At 34.4% G+C, this 21,186-nt stretch overlaps 1 protein-coding gene across 9 annotated transcripts in view; it reads left to right on the top strand.

Moving 5' to 3' along the window:
- Nucleotides 1-21,186, top strand: part of COP1 (COP1 E3 ubiquitin ligase) — a 256,670-nt gene that overhangs the window by 202,229 nt on the left and 33,255 nt on the right. For all 9 annotated transcript variants that reach the window (XM_077988044.1, XM_077988244.1, XM_077988120.1 and 6 more), the window contains one exon: nucleotides 572-732. In XM_077988044.1, the coding sequence (XP_077844170.1) occupies nucleotides 572-732 (161 nt within the window). The remainder of the gene's footprint in view (nucleotides 1-571; nucleotides 733-21,186) is intronic.

The raw sequence follows: 21,186 nt of genomic DNA, 5'->3' as shown, positions 1-21,186 counted from the left end.
CCAAAGCAAATATCTGGAACAATTATCCTATCTTAATAGATGGCTCAAAAATACAGTTCATAGACCATTAATCAAATAATTCCTATACTGAGAAATGGAAATAAATTGTGTAGGCTATTAAAATCTGCCTATGTAAGTGTTGCCAGTTTCTTTTACCTCTCTAAGTGGAAATCTTTCTAAATGTAATTTCAGATTCTTGCTATAATAACATATTTCTGGTTCTACTATAGACTGTTAGCTTGGTGCAGAAGTTAAAAGTAATGACAAAACCCACAATTACTTTTGCACTAACCTATATAAATGATTTTTATAGGGTAATTTTAGCCTCGGAATTATCAATATTGTCATATCATTTAACATTGATTGTTTCTTTAGATCAGTAAAGTATAGCTTTTGTCCAAGAATCCTTTTCTTACATGATTTCTAATTAGTCCTGTAATCTAGCCTTTCAAATTTGACCATAAAAGATCTTTGAGCTAAAACTTTGGGTGATAATTACTATTAGAATGTGATGTCCTAATTCCGAGTTTTCCTATTCTAAAATATTATTATTATTATTATTTGTTTTCAGGAAGTGAGAATAACTCTCTGTACCTGTACTATAAAGGACTTTCTAAGACTTTGCTAACTTTTAAGTTTGATACAGTCAAAAGTGTTCTGGACAAAGACCGAAAAGAAGATGATACAAATGAATTTGTTAGTGCTGTGTGCTGGAGGGCACTACCAGATGGGGTAAGTTTTCATATCAGTTTTTTCACCTTGGGATCTCCTATTATGCATTATGTATACACAGGGTTTGATTAAATTTTAAAATATAAATTGGTGTGTGGTATGTACTATTTTTAAAACTTTGTAATGTGTCACCAAAGACAATAGGCATTTTAGGTAGTGATTGAAATGCACAGTAATAGAGCAATGTAATGGTGTCATCATGTCCCTCTGTGACCCATAGCATCTAGTGCATATCTCAGTTATAACGATTAAAATATTGTCTCTTCATATCTCTTCTGTAAGACTGGAAAATCCTCCAGAATACACATTCCGTCTCATCTTCTTTATTGATTATGTGCAGTATATGCTTGATAAACATTAAGCTGAGCTGGTATTTTAATAGGGAGAAAAAGAATTGGTGCAGGTAAAGGAGAGTGGCCTATATGGTGCTCTAATTAAATACTATTTCAAAGTAGAATTGCTTTCTGCAAAATACATTTATATATGAATATTTAAGCATATTTAGTATATTGATGAGAAAGTTATGCTACTAGGTTGTATGAAGAGAAGTTGCCTCAAACTTTTCACTTATGTTTTAAAGTATAAGGTTTTTCATAAGTTATATAAAAAAAAATTCTTGTTACTATCTTGATTTATATAAACATGAGTTGTTAGTATTGTATTTTTAAAATAGCTTTTTAGGTGCTTAGTTAGGTTTATTTTGACAAAATAAAATTCTGACAAAATTCTGACTTGATATGTAATTTAAAAATCCAAGTTTCAGGTATAGTTTCACTTTAATTAGATATATTCTATTGCTGTCTTAAAGTTTGCTAATTGACAGACTAGGTAATTTGGACCAACCCTTCCTCCAAGTAAAATTAGAAAAGTAGGACCAAATACATGTATTTTAAAAACAAGAACCTATTTGAAAGCATTGGAAAGCAAACAAGACAAGACACAATTACTGAATTTGGATTGTGACCCTGGCTTTTGAATCTGCTTTTCCCCTGTGAGCATTTGTCAGTTTTGGTGGGGTGGTTAAAAGCACTTACACTAGCTTCACAGGGTTGCAGGGACTGGAGCTCAGTGCCTGACATTATGTGAGTGACTACTTTTTTTTAAGTCCCCACAGGGGTATATTATAGGAGAAACCAGAAGATAAGCCTTCGTAGAGATTGCATCTGAACTTTTTATCAGTCTCTGAAATTGAATTGAGGTGACCCTTCATTGCTGATATTCACAGGATGCAAACTTAAATCCTCTCTGAAAAAAGATGAGATCATCTAAGTGCTTTATTTTTTTTCAGTTTTGTAACTACAATAACTAGGGCACAATAAAAAATAAACAGACATAGTAAAAGATAAGACAGCATGAATTAAACCAGCCTAAGCAACAGACTGTAGAAACAGTCACAGCAGCTCTAAATATTGGAGTTATCAGACAGCTTGAAAGTAGCTACGCTTATAAGATGAAAGACAAGATTGAAAATTTTAACTGAGAACTGGAAACTATTTTTAGAATGAAAATATAATTCTGCTTCTGGCCCCTTCCAAATTTCATGTCCTCACATTTCAAACCTAATCATGCCTTCTCGACAGTCTCCCAAGGTCTTAACTCATTTCAGCATTAACTCAGAAGTCCAAAGTCCAACATCTCATCTGAGACCAGCCAAGTCCCTTCTGCCTATGAGCCTGTAAAATCATCAGCAAATTAGTTAATTCCTAGATAGAAAGAGAATACAGGCATTGGGTAAATACAGCCATTCCAAATGGGAGAAATTGGCCAAAACAAAGCTACAGGCCCTATGCAAGTTCAGAATCCAATGGGGCAGTCAAATCTTCAGGTTCCAAAATGATCTCCTTTGACTCCATGTCTCACACCCAGGTCACACTGATGCAAGAGGTGGGTTCCCATAGTCTTGGACAGCTCCACCACTGTGGCTTTTCAGGGTACAGCTTCCCTCCTGGCTGCTTTCACAGGCTGGCATTGTCTGTGGCTTTTCCAGGTGAATAGTGCAAGCTTTCAGTGGATCTACCATTTTGGGGTCTGGTGGATGGTAGCCCTCTTTTCATAGCTCGCCTAGGTGGTGCCCCAGTAGGGACTCTGTGTGAGGGCTCCCACCCCACATTTCCCTTCTGTACTGCCATAGCAGAGGTTCTCCATGAGGGCCCACCCCTGCAGGAAACTTCTGCCTGGTCAGCCAGGCATTTCCATACATCCTCTGAAATCTAGGCAGAGGTTTCCAAACCTCAATTCTTGATTTCTGTGCACACGCAGGAACAACACCACATGGAAGCTGCCAAGGCTTGGGGCTCGCACCCTCTGAAACCATGGCCCTGGTTCTATGTTGGCCCCTTTTAGTCATGGCTGGAGCAGCTGGGACACAGGACACCAAGTCCCTAGTCTGCACACAGCATACGAACACTGGACCTGGCCCAGGAAACCACTTTTTCCTCCTGGGTCTCTGGGCCTGTGATGGGAGGGGCTGCTCTGAAGACCTCTGACATATCCTGGAGACTTTTTCCCCATGGTCTTGGGGATTAACATTCGGCTCCTTGTTACTTTTGCAGATTTCTGCAGCCAGCTTGAATTTCTCCCCAGAAAATGGGATTTTCTTTTCTGTTGCATTGTCAGGCTGCAAATTTTTCAAACTTTGGTGCTCCATTTCCCTTATTAAACTGAATGCCTTTAACAGCATCCAAATCACTTCTTGTATGCTTTGCTGCTTAGAAATTTCTACCAGGTACCCTAAATGATCTCTCTCAAGGACAGAGTTCCACAAATCTCTAGGGCAGGGGCAAAATGCCACCAGTCTCTTTACTAAAACATAACAAGAGTCCTTTTTGCTCCATTTCTCAGCAAGTTCCTCATCTCCATCTGAGACCACCTCAGCCTGGATTTCACGTCCATATCAGTATCAGCATTTTGGTCAAAGCCATTGAACAAGTCTCTAGGGAGTTCCAAATTTTCCCACATTTTCCGGTCTTCTGAGCCCTCTAAACTGTTCCAACCTATGCCTGTTAACCAGTTCCAAAGTCACTTCCACATTTTGGGGTATCTTCTCAGCAGCACCCCACTTCTGGTACCAATTTTCTGTATTAGTCCATTTTCACACTGCTGATAAAGATATAGTCAAGACTGGGTAATTTACAAAAGAAAGAGGTTTATTGAACTCACAGTTCCACGTGGCTTGGTAGGCTTTACAATCATGGTGGAAGGTGAAAGGCATGTCTCACATGACAGCAGAAAAGAGAAGAAAGTTTTTGCAGGGAATCTCCCCTTTTTAAAACCATCAGATCTCGTGAGACTTATTTACTATCACAAGAACAGTTTGGGAAAGACCTGCCCCTGTAATTCATTTACCTCCCACCGGGTCCCTTCCACAACATATGGGAATTCAAGTTGAGATTTGGGTGGGGACACAACCAAACCATATCAGAGGAGTCGTTTTCATTCCTTTAAGCCATCAGATTTTCTTTTTGACAGATAATAATTGTAAGTATTTATGTGGTACAGTGTGGTGTTTTCATACACATGTACATTATGGAATGATTAAGTCAAACTAATGAGAATATCTGTCCTCTCACATGCTTTTTTTTTTGTGGTGGGAACATTAAAATCTTATTCTTTTAACAATATTGAAATATGCACTACATTTTTGTTAGCTACAGTCACTCTGCTATGCAATATATCTCAAAAATTTACTCTTTTTGTCTAATTAGCTGAAACTTTGTAGCCTTGGACCAACATCTTGGCATCCTCCCACTCCCATCCCCCACCTCTGGTAACTACCATTCTATTCTCCATTTCTCTGAGTTCAGTTTTTTAAGATTCCACATATAAATGAGATCATGCAGTGTTTCTTTCTGTATGTGATTTATTTTACTTAGCATAATGTCCTCCAGGTTCATGTAAAGCTGAATAGTATTCTATTATATACAGTTTAACCTTGAACAACGTGGGGACAAGGGGCACTGACCCTCCACTCAGTTGAAAATTCGGGTATAATTTGATTCCCTGACCCAAAAGCTTAACTACTCATAGCCTACTGTTGACTGAAAATCTTACCAATAACATAAACAACCAACATAAGCTAGAGAAAATAAAATATTATTAAAATCATAAGAGAAAATATAGTTACTGTTCATTAAATGAAGTGAATCTTAAAGGTCTTCATCCTCATCTTCACATTGAGTAGCTGAGAAGGAGGAGAAAGAGATGGGGTTGGTCTTTCTCTGGAGTGGCAGAAGAGAAAGAAAATTTGCATATAAGTGGTTCCTCATAGATCAAGCCTGTGTTTTTTCCAGGATCAGCTGTATACCATGTTTTCTGATCCATTTGTTTGTTGATGGACACTTAGGTTGATTTCGCATCTTTGCTATTGTGAATAATGCAATGAATAATAGAGTGCACATGTTTTTTTCAGTATCCTAATTTTAACTCTTTTGAAATTGAAGGGGGATTCAATGCCCACAAGTGTGATTGCTAGGTCATATTGCCATTCTGTGTTTAGCATTTGAGGACCTCCATATTATTTTCCATAAAAGCTGTACTGATTTACATTCCCACCAACAATGTTACAAGAGTTCCCTTTTTTCCAAATTCTTGCCAACGCTTTGTTATCTTTCATCTTTTTTTAACACACCCCATTTCACAGGTGTCATTTGTCTTTTTGATGGTAGAAATTCTACCTGGTATGAGGTGATATCTCATTGTGGTTTTAATTTAAACTTCCCTGATGATTAATGATATTGAGCATTTTTTCATATACCTGTTTGTTATTTGTATATCTGTTTTTGAGAAATGTTTATTCAGATTATTTGCTCACTTTTTAAGTGGGTTATTTGTTTTCTTGCCATTTAGGTGTTGGAGTTCCTTATACATTTTGGTTAACCCCCTAACTGGTAGATAGTTTGCAAATATTTTCTCCCAATCCATATGTTGTCTTTTCACTCTCTTCCTTTGTTGTGAGGAAGCTTTATATTGATAGTTTGATGCATTCATGCTTGTCTATTTTTGCTTTTGCAGTTGTAGCCAAAAAAATTTTTCAGACCATTATGGAGCTTTTACCTTATGTTTTCTAGTAGTTTTACAGTTTTCAGTCTTATGTTTAAGCCTCTACTCATTTTGAGTTGATTGTTGTATATGGTGTGAGATACTCAGCTTCATTCTTCTGCATATGGCTATCCATTTTTCCCAACACCATTTATTGAAGAGACTGTCTTTTCTCCCAGAGAGATTCTTTTTTCTTCCTCCCTGGCCTCCCCAGAGGGATTCTTGAAAGAAGACAGAGAGAAAATATTGTCAGACTGACAGCTAACTTCTCAATGAAATAGTGGAAGCCAACAGACAGTGAAACAAGATAGTGTGGGAAGGAAAATATTTGCAAACCTAGAATTCTACGTCCAGTGAAAATCTCTAGACAGTGGTAAAAATAAAGACATTTTAAAATAAATAAACCTGAAAAATTTTCAATCAGCAAACCTAAACTAAAGAAAACCTTAAAGGATATGCTTACACAGTAAGAAAAAGATTCCAGATGAAAGTCTTATCTTTTTTATTAACATTGATTTATCTAGAGACTGGAGTTAGGTAAAGGAACTTATATATGTTCTATATCTGTGAATCTATGACATGACTCTTATCTGAAGCTATTGGAATGAAATATGAAGTGTTTTAAGTATACAAATGAATATATTTGTTCCTATGTGATGATGCTTGTGTAAAGGGACACAATATTTTTGTTGGGGGTAGACCCTGAGTCAATAGTAACTTTTGCTGAGGCTGCAGATACCCTATTGTTTTGTCGGCTCTGAACCATATCATACATGCTTACCTACTCACCAATCCTAAGTGGATAGCTAATAGTAAAAGGCAGTACTTGTAAAGTACTTATTACTCCTTTAGCTCTTCAGAAGTGACCCCAAAAAGTACACTGTATCCTCAGGAAAAAAAGCAGTGGACATTTTCTGTTGTGGCTTGAGACACCAGGAATCATATTAAAAGTTTCTGTAGCTCTGGGGTTGGGGGAGGCAGGGATCAGGATAACAGATTTCCTAATTTCCCTCTCTGAAACCAAGTGCAGCAAAACTTGGCTTGGGAGCCCATCAACTATGCTATAATACTTTCTGTGGAGATTTATAACTATGCACCTTTGTTTTCAGTTATATCATTAAATTTTATTCTCTCTATTCTTATTTCTAACAAAACTTTTTTGTTATATGATGAAATACTGTTCTGAAGCATTGAACTAAAACTTTGTGTTCTTAAGCACATATTTTGCTTACCTAAATTTCTCCTGATTCTTGGCCTTTAAAAATACTTGCTGAATGAATTAATATACTGTCTTGTACTGTATTTGCATTCATGTAACCTGCAAACTCCTCAAAAAAAGACATCATAGTATTTTGAATAAGAGCAGAGCCAGGCTACCTAGGTTGAAATCTCTCAGATTCTCCACTTATCAGCTGTGTGACCTTGCTGAAGTTCCTTAACCACACTGTGCTTCAGTGTCCTCATCTCTAAAGTGCTGATATTCATAGCCACTTATCTTCTAGGGTTGTTATAATGCTAAAATGTGGTAATGCACGTAAAACATTTGGAACAGTTCCTGATACACAGCAAGAGCGATACGTGTGTGCTCTTAGTATTATATTTTTAATTACCCCTAGCATTACACAACATGTTTGTACATAATGCATAATTAATATGTAATTTTTGTAATGAATGATAGAACCCTTCAAGCTTGGCCTTTATCTTTTTTGTTGCATAATTAAATGGTAATTAATTGGAACCAAAGAAATGCTGTAGTGGAATTGGGAGATACTTCTAATATCTAATAGGCTCACTTGAAACTAAATGGTAATAATTAATTACCATTTAAGAAAAACAGTTTTGCTGACATGAACCATTCCTATATACATATATAATTACTTCAAAATTACCATTTTGCCCCTTGGGATATAATTTCCAACTCATTTTCCTATTTTCAAAGGCAACAAAAATTTTTAAATGTGTGCAACTACAAGGAAGTAGGCGTTTATTATTGGCTTAATATTTTTATTAGATTTATATCATGTTCTCCCTTCCCTTCTTCATCACATTATGACGTTTCACAACTCAGTCTTTTTTTTTTTTTTTTGAAGACATATCTACTTTCCAAATTTATGTAAGTTTTATCTAAGACAGGAATCCTTTCCTTCTTAGTAACATTTTTTTGGGGGTGTGTAAAACATCAGATTTCAGTAAACTAGAAAAGTAAAGCACATTTGAGAAGCCGTGCAATACTGTATTCCAGTCTGCTTTCATTAAAGTGCAAAAGATGTCCATAATAAAATGTATTTATACCAATGGTTCTCAAAACTGATAATCAGAAAACCCTTGGGCTCTTTCAAAAACAATTAACAAAGCAATTCTATTTTTAGACCCATGAATACATATTTTGGGGGAGAAAGAAGGAGGGTATAGATCTGTATTTTGAAAAGTTCACCGGGTCTCCTTGGGAAAGTATATGAACAATCATGTTTGGGAACAAATGAATCATGTTACCACTAGGAAAAAGTTTGTTATACATCCTAACCAAGAAACCTAAATGGTTCTTAAGCATCTGCTAGCAGAAACAATTATAATTATGAATACCTAATGTCTGTTAGATTTTGCTAATCCCTCACCTACCTCAGGAGGAAACAAATCCAAAAAAGTAAGACATGTTCTTTTTTATTTGTATTAATTAAAAAATGCTGCTCCTAAAAAATACTAACTAACCACACTTGTAAAGATATTTCTTATCTTAAATTCTTCAGTGAGTGGCGAGAAGACAACATAGAAACTTCTTCTCTTTTTTTCTTCCTTCCTTCAACTCTGTTTCTCTTCTTCCTTTTATCTTTCCTTTCTTTTATTCTTTCCTCTGACTGGATTGTTTATAACCCTTTAGAAAATTTTCCTGACTGGAAGAGGGACAATCTGAATGAACTTTTGTCTATCTTGGGAGTAGAAGGAAAGAAGATTCTGAGCATGGACCCTGACTTCCAGGAAGACTCCTATCTTCTCCTTAGTGCCCCACTCTTCCCTCAGTATACAGAATAGAGTAGGGTGGGGAAGTAGAAAAGGAAGGAAATAAGGTGGTAGAAAACTGAAGCAACCCTAGTAATTTATTTCTCTAAGTAAATTATATGAAGTATACATTTTCTTTAACCTTAATATCCACTACTATGTGGACAGCCTCTGGGAAAACATCTGTTGCATTAGATACTTTATGGTGAACATTATAATAAAATCAACAAAATATGATTTATGGGGTCTGCTAGTTGACATTTTAAATTCTTAATTAGTATCATTTTTATATTTCTGTAATAGAGTTTGACCTATATTAGAATGATTCTTTTCTTCCTCATTTAATCTTTTTTTAAAAAGAGTGTTCTGTGTATGCCAATCTTGAAGCATAGAATTGATGTTAATTTTTAAGCTACTGCTTGGTTTTAGTCCTGCCTTTTTTAAGGGAAGAAAAGAAATAATATTAATTTGAGAGTGTGTTATGAATTAATGCCATTAGCCTAACAGTAATTTTTGTTATAATCTCACCATGCTAAAATATATCCAAAATATTTTGAGATGGGAAGGGATTTGAGTTTGGTTTCTAATGTTTATCTTTTGGTAATCCCTACCAAATTTTCATAGTAATAGTAGAAAGAAGGAAAGTGAATATTGGATATTATTTCCTTTAGTTAAAAGCTTTTGATGAATACTATTTGAATTGGTTTAATATGCTGAAGTGTATGTAATGGAAAAACATGATTATTTTCTAAATTGAATAAAATGGATTTAATAAATACTGAAAGCAGAATTAACTAAGCAAAAATATGTATTTTTGGCTTAGAAAATGGATGGCAGTTGCTTAAGAAAAAAGTGTTTTTACTAATTTAAAAATGTCCTATCTGGAGAAAAGAAACTTTTTTTTTTTTGTATTTTACTTCTACAGTCTCACATATAACCACTGTTGTTCTCATGACACTCTCCTATATTGATGTGATCTTTATAGGGTTTGTGCCTTTTTTATTTCTTATTCCGTTATTGCTTAAATTCTATTTTATTCACCAGTTTCCCAAATAAAGCTATCAGGGTTGACATCAGCTATTCCCAGGAAAATAAAAGGTTATTACTGCTGAACACTAGAATAATTTGATTATGTAGATTGAAGAAAAGCCAGTCTGTTATAATTGCTGTAAAGAAGCCTTTGTGCCTGTTTGCATTAGTCTTTTTTTAAACTGTAGATAAGCCGTTTAGTGGGATGAAAATATAGATTGTTTATTTGAATTGTGGTCGCCAACTAAAAGATGAATATGAGGGCAGAAAATGAATCTAAATCTTTTGTTTTAAATGATAAAGTCTTTACACATTGTAGAGAATTAAATAAGCAGTTGGTCATACTTTTATTTATGTTCAGGATCTTTTGCTCTCTGATAAAAGTAGAAAGCTTTAGGGAATGGATTGTATAGAAAGTAAATCCTACTTCAAGATTCAGTTCCTTTTTGATAATTATATTGTTTTAAATCCTAAATATCTGAAGCAGTGACTCCATGCCTCACCAAACATATCTTTGTGAGCTGATTTCCAGAGATTGGGAGAAAAAAAGTACTAATAGTTGATTTTGCTTTAAGTGTTTTTTATTTCTCACAACATTCCAAATGTTGTTTGTTTTAGGAGATACAAGAGTTTATCTTTTAATTGCTAAGAAGACTTGTTACAACTTTCAAAAAAAGTCCTCATGGAACTTACTGGTAGTGTTACCACCTGATAAATATGAAGTTAAATGTCTTATTTCATTGCGAACTATCTAAATATTTTTGTCAGATTCGGAATATGTAACTGAATGTATATAATTCTTTTTTGTAGCAGCCAAGGATAATTTAAGTTTCGCAACTAATACTGATATGCCCTTATCATTTTTTGCTAACCAGCCAAATCTGTATTCCCATGATCATCCTTAATGTTTGTACTAATAGAGGACTATGGTGGTTCAACTAATAATAAGAGGCCGGGCACGGTGGCTCAACCCTGTAATTCCAGCACTTTGGGAAACTGAGGTGGGAGGATCACTTGAGGCCAGAAGTTTGAGACCAGCCTGCCCAACATGGTAAAACCCTGTCTCTACTAAAAATACAATAATTAGGCAGGCATGGTGGTGCACCCCTGTATTCCCAGCTACTTAAGAGGCTGAGGCAGGAGAATCACTTGGACCCGGGAGGTAGAGGTTGCAGTGAGCCAAGATTGCACCACCACACTCCAGCCTTGGCGACAGAGTGAGATTCTGTCTCAAAAAAAGAGTAATTGATGTAAAAACTTATATGGGTATTTACATTTAAAAATAGTTTTATATTCTGAACAGAATAAAATAGTTATACCTTTCCCAATTAACAAATTAGCCTTGCTACTTCAGAGTTCAATAAGAGTCCCTGTTTATTACCAGTATTCTTATTTCCTCAAAGTTTTTTCTTTTGTAAAGGATTGAGACCTTCTAATTCTACATATTTTACATTTTACTGGATTTTTGAGATCTGACAACTGATTTTCCCTTTACTAATAGAATGCATGCAATGTCACTGATAGCAAAACAAATTCTAAGATCCCTTATGGAGATCTCACTGTTCTTACTGGTAGGGAAAGCCCAATTATCATGTAGACTTTACATTCTCCATCAGAGTATCTACTATGTTAAAACAGGTTCCCAGTCATCTTAGAATGAAGAAAACCATTTATTTTATCCAGTGCATGATTGTCCTTTATACATTAAATTCATGGTGTTACATACTTTTGTATCCTTTTCATTTTGTCCTTCCAAATCATTATTTTAGGAATATAGAGAAAAGGGTTGGCCAGGTGCAGTGACTCACACCTGTAATCCCAGCACTTTGGGAGGTCGAGGCAGGTGGATCACTTGAGGCTAGGATTTCAAGGCTAGCCTAACCAACATGCAGCACCCTGTCTCTACTAAAAATACACAAAGTAGCCTGGCTTATTGGCGCATGCTTATAATCCCAGCTACTGATATGGCTGAGATATGAGAATCGCTTGAACCCGGGAGGCAGAGATTGCAGTGAGCCGAGATTGTGGCACTGCACTCCAGCCTGGGTGACAGAGTGTGAAACCCTGTCTCAAAAAAAAAAGAGAGAGAGAGAGAGAGAAGGGTCGTTTTTCAACAGTAATAACTTCAGAATGGTTGTGGGTTCTGGCTTTTGGTTTTTTGTTAGTCTTTGTTTAAATGCCATATTAACTCCAAACTCACACATCTAATATAACTAATGGTGATGGGAGTGGGGAAGGTTTTGGGGCAGGGGATAATATTAGTAAATTGTTTAAAGGTATATTTATCCTATCGAATGAAATGTATCAAAAGCATAGGTAACTTAGAAGCTTTTATATATCCTATATATTTTAGATAATAGAGATTTGCATCAACCAAAGTTACTAAGAATGAAACTGTTGGCTCTGAATAGGTGTGAATAAATCCTTAGGAAAAGATCTCCTACCTGCCCTTTAGGTGTCATGTTTCTTACTGACAGCTGTCAATTATTTTTTTTTAATGAGTATGAAATTTTGGTTCTTTGTATGAATTGCATTTGAATTATGCAATTTTGGGGGGTTTTCTTTGTTGGCTTTTCTTTTCTTTCTTTTTTTTTTGGTGGGGGGGAGAGGGTCTTGGTCTGTCACCCAGGCTGTAGTGCAGTGCAGCCTTGACCACGCAGGTTCAAGTGATTCGCCCATCACAGCCTCTCAAGTAGCTGGAATCACAGGCATGCACCACCACACCTGGCTGATTTATTTTAATTTTTTTTTTAAGATGAGTCTTGCTATGCTGCCCAGGCTCTTCTCAAACCCCTGGACTCTCAAACTCCGACCTCGGCCTCCCAAAGTGCTAGGATTACAAGTGTGAGTTACCACACCTGGCTCAGTTTCATCTTATAATGCTTAACTAAATTATAGAAGTTATGTATCAGAAGAGTCAAATCAAAATTACCACAAACTTTCTTCATACATACATACATACATACATACAGTAATGTCTAACCAAGCAGAAACATCTTTAGCATTTAGACCCTCTAACTGTAATTACATCTCATTCAGGAAACCCAGTGTCTTTTTTTTTTTTTAAATCTCTGCATCATCTGTGCTTCAGAGTATTACATTTTCCCACTAATAGAGAACTTTTAGAAAATAAATAATAGAGAAAGTTGGCCTGCAATTCTACCTCCTGAACAGAACCGTAGTTAATGTTGATGTTTGTCCTTCCAGTCAACTTACATTTTTAAAAAAATAGTTTTACAATGTAGGTATATTTTTTGTATCTAACTTCATACATGTAACTATAGCATTTTCTAACCTTACTTCGTAATTTTAGTAGAATTTAAATATATTATCAATTACTATTTGTTAAACATTTAGGCTGCTTCTAATTTTTCTCATTTGTAAGTTTGCAATATTTGGGGGCCTGTTGTTTTCCCCCTTTTGTCTTACTATATTTGTGATATAAAATCTTACAAGTTGGGGAAGAAAGCACTAGATTAAAGGATTTAAAATTTTTCAGCTCTTGATATATATTGTTATTTTACTTTCCAGAAAATTAAACTTCCAGTTTATCTTACTGTGCTAGCATTGGTTGTAGGGAAGGGAGAGAGGAGGATGATGTAAAGAGAGATAATTCATGTGTATGTATTGATAGTTGCATGTAGCTCAGATCTGGGTATAAACCCTGGTTCTGTCACTAGCTGTGAAACCTTGGGCATATTCCTTATCCTGTCTGAGTCTGCTTTCTCGTTTCTGAAGTAAGGTAATACCACTATTTAAAATACCTCAAAGAGTTTTTAGGAGATAAATGAGATTATTCATATGGAACATTTGCACATATTAAGCTTTCAATAAATAGTAGCTACTACTACTAATACATTAATGGGTAAAAATTGAGAAATTAAAATTGTAACCTCCACCCCATCCTCCTATTTTGCATTGAATTTTGCTTGCATTATTCAAATCTATTTCAGATGTTTCTGGTCAGAAGAAACAGCATGTGCAAAGACTTGAGAATTTGAAAAAATGCGGTGTTGTTTAGAGGCTGCTAGGATGTGACTGAACTGGTGAGAGATAAAGCTGGAAATAGATTAGGGAGAGAGATTTTTAGGGATCATTCTAGACTGTGTTAAGCACCTTGAACCTTACCTGTGCAACTCTGAAGAACTTTAAACAGATTAATTGACATCAATTTTTGTTGTGTGATTTTTTTAGTTTAAATTTTTGAAAAACAAAAATATCACAGCTTGCCAGTAGTAAAAAAGAAAGAAAACAAAACAAAACCAAAATAGTGCAGACAGTGCCTAGGGTAGACTGCAGTAGAGAGGGACTGCTTACAGCATTTTTACTTTGATCCAAGAATCTGAGAGATACCTTTGAGGTTAACAGGATCTACACTCATTAGAGGGATGAGAACTCTAGATTTATAGCCATTAATTAGCTTTGTTGATTTTAGGTAAGTCAGTTAACATGTCTGAGTCTCATTTTCATCTCCTCTAATGTGAAAGCATTGTATACTAGATTGCTATTGCTCAGTGACCATTTGTAAGACCATTTATGCTTACAGTAAGACTACAATGTGTATACATTAATAAGTTAAACCTAATTTTACCCCGTGCATGCCAGATTCACCAAAATGCTGTCTGAGAAACTCTGGTTTGCATTATTAACCTCTTAATTCAGCTCTTGGACTGATTTACAAATGGAATAATTACCTCCAATTCTAGGATGTTACCTAATCCTAAGGAAAGAACCCCTCTGCCAGTTCAGCATAACTCACCTCAGTATACAAACTTTCTTGATATTGAGAAGATAGGACAAAAAGTTTCCTAAAGGAAATTTTCTAAGAGATACTGAATTTTGTGTCACTATTTTTAGGAATCCTTATTGAACAAATTGCATTAGCCCTTAAGGACTATGGTTGTAACATATGAATATTTTACAAATAGCAGTGATAAGGAAAAAAATATTAATTTGTAAAAAATCTCACTAAAATATATTTCGAACCTCTTGTTTTCATGCTCTTATTTCACTCTTACTGTACTGTTGCTGTAATTACTATATATTTTTTTAAGATTTTTATTCTGTGAGATGAGTCTGTGTTACCCAGGCTGCTCTTGAGCTCCTGTGCTCCAGCAATCCTTATTCCTCAGCTACCTAAGTAGCTGGGATTACAAATGTGTGCCACCATGCTCAGCTTGCATTCTTTTTTACATTAACTTTGGCAATGTTACATTGTCAGCAAGTGTTCAGATAGACTTTTTGCTGCCACAGGTTAATAGAATGTTACTACATTTTAGTTTATATTGCATCTTAATAATATCTGTCATGTTCCTCTAGTAAAGAACTTCTGTACTAATCAGTTACTATTTTGAAAGATTATAGATTTAAAAAACGGTAGACTAATGCTTTCTTTTTTTTCTTTGGAACATTGCTCTGAAGTTTTTATTGGACAAACATAACCTACATGGAAAATGAGAGAATCAATGCAGAGGCACTCACATTTCCTAATAGATAACTGTAGTTTTTAAGTGTTTGCCTGAATTAGCACACTTCTCACTGCTGTATTAATAATGATAGTAAAAGGAATAAATAGAATGAATAGTAATTCTCACACTTCAAACTGGTGATGAGTTAGTTGATGTGGTTTATTTTCTGGAACTAAACCATTTTTTCTTAAGCCCCTTCTTAAATCAAATGTGGATATTAGATTAGCAGTTACATCATTTGATTACATGTTACAGTTCTTTAGGGCTCTTTGATTTCACTAGTAAAAATTTTTAACTTGAGATTCATGGAACACCTACTCCACAAGGATCTTCAGGGCATTTATTACCAATTGAAATCATATGAAAAAGTTTTTCATTTCCTTGCGGGTGTTTTACTAGGAAGAGAGTTTATAGCTTTTATAAGATTCCTAAAAGGGGTTAAATGTTAGTGATTAAAAATCAGTGCTCAAAAAATGTCTGTAATCTGACAAGTTGTCCTGATAAGGCTGCAAATTAAGTTGTACTAGGTGTACTAATTACTAAAAGTTACAAATGTTAAAAAATAAATTAATTAAAGTTACAAATATTAGTTGCCTGTTCTTTCTTAGAAGTTTATTAATTTTTAGTTTGGTAGACTTAAAATGAAAAAAAGAAAAAAGGCACACAGTTGTTTAGGTGCTCTTTATTTTACTGCTTTAATTCTTCTTGTCTACTCCTTTCAGTCTAGATTCCTGATGTCCATTATTTTATAATTAAAAAGTGAGGAAGACAGAGTCTGTAACCTTAAGTAACTTTACCTCTCGTTTCCTTGTCTCTTAGAGGAAAATAATACCAGACTTCCTCACAAAGTTGTAAAACTCAAGTGAGATTTTTGGCTGTAGGCAAACTTTAATTTACATAACATCACATTTATACAATGTACATCTGTTGTATGTAGAACAGATCAGTTGTAGTGAAGAATTCCACATTTATCTGCTAATGCGTAATTAAAAGAGAATGACTTCATAAACACTGATGTTAATCTGCACATAATGTCACAAATAATATCACAAATGACCTCACAGGTAAATAAGATTATAAAGACATCTTTTCTTCCCCGTCTAAGACTATTAGACCTGTTTATGAAAATAAATTTTGAATTGGGCTTATGTATGTCAGCTAGGTATATTTACACATATATTTTATGAGATTATGCTAAGATTATTAATTTCCACCTTTGAATAAATAAATAAACATGTTCACCTTTTAATGTCAGCTTTTTAGAAAGCATTGTTTGGGTAAAATATCTCTAATTTGAAATGAAAGGACTATATCCATAATTTGTGTATGATTTCACAGTCTGTTAATAATGAGTATGCCTGGTGTTCGATTCTGAGTGTGGTTATAGAGAATTTAAAAAAAAGAATGTGCTGGCCACAGTGGCTCACACCTGTAATCCCAGCAGTTCGAGGGGCTGAGATGAGAGGATTGTTTGAGTCCAGCAGTATAAGAACAGCCTGGGCAACATAGTGAAACCCCCATTTTTATGAAAATTTTAAAAATTAGTCAGGGATGGTGGCACACACCTGTAGTCTCAGTTACTTGGAAGGCTGAGGTACGAGGATCCCGTGAGCCCAGGAGTTTGAGGCTATGGTGGGCTATGATTGCTCCACTGTATTCTGAGTGATACAACGAGACCTCATCTCTTAAAACTTTAAAAACAAATAAATAAGAAGTGTAAAAGAATATGAAATAAAATTTGTGTGTGATATAGGTAAAAAAGTAAGAAAAATATGTTGAGCTGTTATACATTTGCTATTTTTATTTTTTATATTTGCTATTTTTATTAATGAAAAATTCCTGTAGTGTACACCACTGTATTACTTATTTCTTTGCATTACCACATAAGTTTTTTGGTGTAGTAATCTTGATAATAAGAGCCTTACATGGAAAATTTAGTAGATCAGTTGTTAAGAAAATAAAGTGACTACATTTTGAGTGGGCAGTTACACACATGGGTGCTTTTCAGATTCTTTTTTCTGTTTCATTTTAGTGCATAAGGTTCATTTTTCATCTTTCTCAAAATAAATGGGAAAACAGTTTTACTGCACTGTTTGTTAATTAGATGTTTTTACCTCATCATGAAGGCTGTGTATAAAAACAAAACACCTTCATCCTAAATCTTTTAAAATTTAGAAGGCATGTTTGTTATGTAGACTGTAAGTTAATAACTGGCACTTTTTAAGTGTTTTCTTCCTCATATTCTGAAGTGATTCAAATGTAGTATTTCAAATAATAAGAAGAGTTTTTCTCATTTATTTCTGAAAAATATACCTGAATTCTGACCTGAGATTTCCCAGATTCTTCCCATCAAAGTTATCTCCTGAATAGAATACTCCAACTGACTCGGAATTCTAGGCAATAAGTTTTGTGTGTATTTGTTTTTAATAGAGTAGATGGCATATTTAATTGAGTGAATGGATTCTAATCTGAATATGAGGTCCTAGGGATAAGAAATTACCTTATTAAATTGACCTGCTAGTTCTCTCTCCCCATCCAATTACAGCTTAAAATGTATGTGTATTTTTATTTGATGTGTTATTTAGAGTAACAATCTTACCTTATAAAATAGCATGATTCACTAGGGTAAGTCTGTAGTCACATTTTTTAGGAAAATAGAAGTATTTGTTTCTGTTCTTCCAAATTTGCAAGTGTTTAATGTATACCTATATGTGCACATAACTTAAATTTTTGAAAAACCATATGAATTCATTCATTGAAAGTAGTAGTATTCAATGTCACCAGAGTATTTTTTTTTTTTTTTTTTTTTTTGACACAGAGTCTCACTCTTTTGCCCACTGGCACTATCTGGGCTCACTGAAACCTCCGCCTCCCAGGTTCAAGCGATTCTCCTGCCTCAGCCTCTCGAGTAGCTGGGACTATAGGTGCATGCCACCACGCCCAGCTAATATTTTGTATTTTTAGTAGAGGCAGGGTTTCACCGTGTTAGCCAGGATGGTCTCGATCTCCTGACCTCATGATCCGCCCGCCTCGGCCTCCCAAAGCGCTGGGATTATAGGCATGAGCTTCTGTGTCCAGCCCTAGAGTACATAATTTCTTAACACTTAATTTTATTTCCTTGTCCTCCTCCATTTCTTTTCTCTTTGAAAATGTTTTAGGTATTTTGGAGGTTCACATTTAGGCAGAAAGAGTGATAGATAACTGCTCTTCACTTTAGTTTCATTTGTTAAGACTCCTTTTGAGAGAAAAATTAACATCAGCCATGCAAGAGGAACTTTTAATGGTTGTTAGTTCAGCATCTGAGATGAAATGTTAATGAAGAAAGAGCGTGTAACAAACTTTTTGTTGTTTATGCCTTCCCTTGATTATTACTGCCAGTTTTCACTACTCCCAATAAAGCACATCCAGAAGAAATGCACTTAAGATATACTAGCCCTGTAATTTTTAATTTCATCCAGTTTGTAATTTTTTATAACTTCCCTTGATATTTTGTTTGACCTTTAGGTTATTTGTTTGGCACATAATAATTGTATATATTTATGGAGTACACAGGGCTGTTGCAATACATATAATGTATGATGATCAGATCAGAGATATTAGCATATCCATATTTCTCATCTCAGAAAGAATATTTATTATTTCTTTGTGTTGATTGATATTCTCCTTCTAGCTATTTGAAACTATATATTATTGTTAACTGTAGTCATCCTACAGTGCTGTACAACACTAGAACTTACTCCTTCTATCTAGCTGTAATTTTGTATCTTTTAACAAATCTCCTCATCCCCCTAGCTTTTGCATTATTTAGAAGTGTGTTGTTTAATATCCAAATTTGAGGGTTCTCCAAGTATCTGCATTTTAAGTTTAAAGTTTGTTTCATAGTCTCAAATATAGTCTACCTTGGTAAAAGTTTCATGTGCACTTGACAATAATGTGATTTTATTAGTTGGATTGCTCTATAAATGTCAGTTAGGTCAAGTTGGTTCATAGTGATTTGCGTTTTTCTATTTCTGCCTAATTTTCTTTCCGGTTGATGTATCAACGAGAGTGGCGGTATTGAAATTTTCAAGCATTAGTTGTTCAATTAATTATTTCTCTTTGCAAATGTTTTTGCTTTTTTGGCGTATGCTGTGTTGTTTGGTGTACATACATTTATACTTTTTATAGCTTCTTGATGTGTATTGATTCTTTTATCATTATGAAATGTCCCTTTGTCTCTGATAATGTTTTTGGTCATAAAGTCTGTTTTGTCTGACATTAACATAGCCATTCCAGCTTTTTTATAACTATTGTTTATATGGTATATTGTCTTCCTACCTTTTAATTTCAACCTGTTTTTGTCTTCAAATGTAATTTATGTGTCTTTCAAGTGGAATAGAGTTGGATTTTTTTTGTTTCTTCAGTCTCATAATTACTGCTTTTTGATTGGGTTGTTTAGATCATTCCTGTTTGATGTAAATAATATTTTACTTTGATTTACAGTGCCATTTTGCTGTTTGTTTTCTGTGAGTGCCTTTTTTATTTCTGTGGTCGTCTTTCATTACCTTCTGACTTTTTAATGCCCCATTTAAATTAAATTTAATTTTGTTTTGTTTTATTTCCTTAGTAGTTGCTCTAGGTATTACAATTTGCATCTTAATCACCATTTACATCAGATTAATACTAATGTAATATTTGGTAAACTGTAGAAACTTTGGTTTAATACCACTACTTCCTTGCTGCCTGTTTGGTGTTATTTTTGTCATATATATGAGAGCTACTAAAAATCCTTACTGGTTTTCTCCCTACTTGTTCTGCCATAAGAGAGACAGAGAACTATGGAGGTCCTCAACTGTAATTGTGAGTTTTCTCTTTTTACTTTGAGACATATGCATTTTGCTTCTTGTATTCAGTGCATTATTGTGCATATATTTTAGATCGTTATTTCTTCTTGAAGAAAAAACCCTTTATTATGAGGTAATATCCCCCCTTTATTCCTGATATTTATTGTTCTGAAGTCTATTTTCTCTGAAATTAATATGACTTCCAGCTATTTTGGCTTAGTGTTCACATTGTATGTTTTTCTCCATGTTTTTACTTTTTATCTATCTCTGTATTTATAAAGTAGGTTACTTATAGATAGCATATAGTTAGGCTTTGTTCTGCCATTTAATGCATGTGTGATTATATTTGTATTAAAATATATCTTCATGCCTGCTATATATTTTTCCATTCATTTTATGCCTTTTTTCAGATTTCGTAGACTGTTCTTTGTGATTTGTGTCACCTCTTATGACTTATTATTTATACCTTTCTTCAGAATTTCTCAGTGATTACCCTAGAGCTTACAATATGCCTTTAAAGTAATCTGAATCTTTCTTTAGTAAGATTGTACTGCTTCAAGGGTTGTATAAGAACCTTACAACAGTGTAACCTGAATTTCTTCATACTGTGCTTTGTGCTATTGTTTTTATGTATTTTACTTTTGCATATGTTACAACACGCAATAAAACGTTGATATTTTTGCATTATATAGTTATCTTTTAGAGAAGTTAAAAATAAGAAAAAATGAATATTACTTTATCTTAATGTTCTTCATTTATTTGTATAAATCCAAGATGCTGACCTGCATCACATTCCTGATAACTTACCGTAGCATTTTCTGTAGAGTAATTTGCAGACAGTGAATACCCTCAGCTTTTGTTTTTCTGAGAAAAATAATTTATTCTTCCTTTTTGAAAGATATTTTTGCTAGGTGTTAAACTCTGGATTGACAGATTATACCATTGGTCATCTTGCTGACATAGTTTCTCAAGAGAAGTCTGATGTAATTCTTATCTTTGTTCCTCTGTATATAATATGTCTCCTTTTTTTCTCTCTTACTTTCTTAAAGATTTTATCTTTGATTTTTCAGCAGTTTCTATATGATACGTTGAGATGTTGC

The sequence above is a fragment of the Macaca mulatta genome, chromosome 1, assembly GCF_049350105.2.
Source record: "Macaca mulatta isolate MMU2019108-1 chromosome 1, T2T-MMU8v2.0, whole genome shotgun sequence".
In the NCBI taxonomy this organism is placed as follows: Eukaryota; Metazoa; Chordata; class Mammalia; order Primates; family Cercopithecidae; genus Macaca; species Macaca mulatta.
The sequence above is the reverse complement of the archived record's forward strand: the minus strand, read 5'-3'. Positions and strand labels throughout refer to the sequence as shown.